Raw genomic sequence first — 2,774 nt, 5'->3', positions numbered from 1 at the left:
TCACTACCTCATGCCATAGTGGCAGAAGCAAAACTGATTGAACCTGATGTGCAAGACAACATTGTCTATCTTTTGTTTGGAAAAGATCGACTTTAAAATGTGTATTCAATGTATTCAATCATCAGGATGTTAAGTATAAATGTTTATTCTCATGTGTTCCTACAGTACAGTGCTGCTTACTTGCTGCTTGCTCCTTTTGGTTTATTTTTCAGTTACTTTTCATAGCTTCAGTCATCCAGATTTCCCTTTTGTCCTTTCATATCTTTTTCTATTTTTATTCCTATTGTTCTTTGTCCAAAACACTGTTATCTGCAATTTCTCTATGAACTAATCAGTTAATAATTTTGTTTGATTGCCACACTGAGTCATTTTAACCAAAACGTCTCAGATAAGAAGCTGTGGTATCTTAGTTTCATACAGTAGCTTTCCTCATGATGTCACTTCAGGAAAGTTGAAGAGCAGTTTATCTCCATGTAATCAGGTCAGGGGCTCTTTAAAGGAATCAGGTCTCATTCTTTCGCCCTCATTTACAAATATCATCCTCATCTCCGTCTAGTCTTATCTTCTTCTGTAGTTTTATCATATTAACTCCACACATATACGTTAAATGTTTCTAGTATATAATACAAATTAAAATAAAAAAGTATTACAGTAATTTATATCATACTGGCTTTTTCAAATTCAACTACATTACTACAACTACAACCAATTGTACATTATTCAATACATCCAGGTTACATTTGATATATTGTCATTTAACAATTTGAGAGAGTATGTCAGAAGCATAGTTCAACTTTGTTCTGTGACAGGTATTCTCAAAAACTGTAAATTATTTATTTTTTGTACATTTTGACAGAAAGCTCTAAACACAGGTAAAATGTATTAGCATAATTTTTTTAATGAATTAATCAACAATGCCACAAGTAAATTCATTGATCACATGGTTTGTTGCATAAAACCACATCATGTCCATACAACAAGATTAGTGTGATTTTTGTATAAGAATTGTTTATCAGCCGAACCATTTTAAAAGGCAGAGTGGTGAAGGTAACACGTGGTCAAACACTGGATTCAGTGTCAAATAACAAAGAATCAACTTTGAGCCTAAATATCAGGAATACTAAACATATGTTTATGATTTGAAATCATAGCTTCATACATCCTTTCACTTTCACCATAACGTTGGCCCCCAGGGGCCACTGTAGTCCCACAGGTACGGTCTGTATTGATAAGCTTTGCAGAAGGAGGTGATCAGTGATGATCGGACCAAATCCTCTCTCAGGCCCAGTTCCTCTGCTTTGTACACTTCCTTACAGAACTCTGACGTTTGCTGCTTTCGTTTTGTTTTATACCTCCGGTTCTGAAACCAGATTTTCACCTGGGTCTCAGTTAGTCTTAATGTGTTGGCCAGGTGAGCCCTCTCCGGGGCGGACAGGTATTTCTGGTGGTTAAATTTCTTTTCCAGTTCAAGCACTTGAAGATGTGTGAATGCAGCTCTGGAGCGTTTCTGTTTCCCCGTGGAAGAAAAACCGCTGGACTCCGAGGTGCTAGGGCAGGATGTGTCCAGAGACTCTGTGAAGTACAGATGTGATCGGGTCATTAATGGGTAAAACTATGTTCTTTTAATCAATATGGTTTAGTCTGTATATCAGGCTCTGAAGTAGCGGTTCTAAAGGAGGTTCATGATGTTTAATAAAAATAGTTTCAAAAAAACTTTATGACAATTACTGATCATACAGACATACAGAGAATTTATCTCACAAAGATATATTCCCTCTTATAAAACATTATTTTGCAAATGAAAGTGAAATACATAGAATGTATTGGGTTATCCATCCATCTAAGTTACATTCCAGTCACTGAAAGTCTGCCACTCACCTGTCTGCACTCCAAACACTGTCTCCTGAGGACAGAGTTTCTCAGACAACTTTTCACATTCTTCTTTCCACTGTGAACATCTTTCCATCTTCTGTGAACAGCATCTGCCGTTAAATCTTGTGTTGTCCTTAATGGAGAGGATGTCCTCTATGAGGAAGGAGGTCAGAGGTTTAACTGTATCAGACATTTCCATCCAGTAATCCACAAATCAGAGGCCTCTCAGTGCCAGACGGCTGCAGCAGGGGACGTGGTTGAAGCAGTGTGTCTCCTCACACACTCACACCGTCTGAATTTATACGAAAGCAGAGGCGGGTTCATCCAGACTGCAGCTGACAAGTGAGGAGGGCGGGACAAGTGGCTCACTATAAACTCTGTTCATGCCTGTTCATTTTATTTCATGGAGATTTCTGCAATCACATTATCATGTCTTATGAAAAATAAGTATTAATAATATAGTTTACTTAAGTAAAATAAATTAGCCTTTTTGAAATGACACTATTCATATGAATTACCCAAATTAAACACCAGACTCACATATGTTGTGAAATGCACAGTTTATATACCTTAAACTGATAAATGTCATATATCGTCTTACTTACATACAAACTTTACACTGTACTACATTAATACAGCATGTTTTGTATATTGTAGCCCGGCATCCAATGTATATAATCTACCAATGCTATCTAGGAAGTGAACTACTTGGCATATACAAAACATACAATAGGAGAAGTAAATTACCAATACACAGCAAATACATGTAAGTATAAAATAGGCAAACAAAATCTATTCTCATATATAATTTAGTGTGTAGTGTGACAACAATCTAAGAAATTTGTTTTTACTTACATCCAGCAAAAAATCTTTATCTCCAGATGTATTATGTGTTATATACA

At 36.1% G+C, this 2,774-nt stretch overlaps 1 protein-coding gene across 1 annotated transcript; it reads right to left on the bottom strand.

Annotated features, from left to right (window-relative positions):
• Positions 1-683: 683 nt before the first annotated feature.
• nkx3-1 (NK3 homeobox 1) lies at positions 684-2,124 on the bottom strand. Its single transcript, XM_056376984.1, has 2 exons — positions 1,879-2,124; positions 684-1,572 (listed from the first exon to the last, which is right to left on the bottom strand). Exons 1-2 carry the CDS (start codon positions 2,069-2,071, stop codon positions 1,172-1,174), a joined length of 594 nt encoding a protein of 197 aa, XP_056232959.1. The 5' UTR covers positions 2,072-2,124; the 3' UTR covers positions 684-1,171.
• Between the last annotated feature and the right edge of the window lie 650 nt (positions 2,125-2,774).

The sequence above is a fragment of the Seriola aureovittata genome, chromosome 5 (genome assembly GCF_021018895.1).
Source record: "Seriola aureovittata isolate HTS-2021-v1 ecotype China chromosome 5, ASM2101889v1, whole genome shotgun sequence".
Lineage (NCBI taxonomy): Eukaryota > Metazoa > Chordata > Actinopteri > Carangiformes > Carangidae > Seriola > Seriola aureovittata.
Note: the sequence above shows the minus strand (reverse complement) of the source record. Positions and strands in the feature narration are given on the sequence as shown.

Coding starts and splice junctions, on each gene's coding strand:
- nkx3-1 (XM_056376984.1), bottom strand. CDS start 2,071: ATGGAAATGTCTGATACAGTTAAACCTCTGACCTCCTTCCTCATAGAG. Junction 1,573..1,878: donor AGTGTTTGGAGTGCAGACAG/GTGAGTGGCAGA, acceptor TGTACTTCACAG/AGTCTCTGGACACATCCTGC.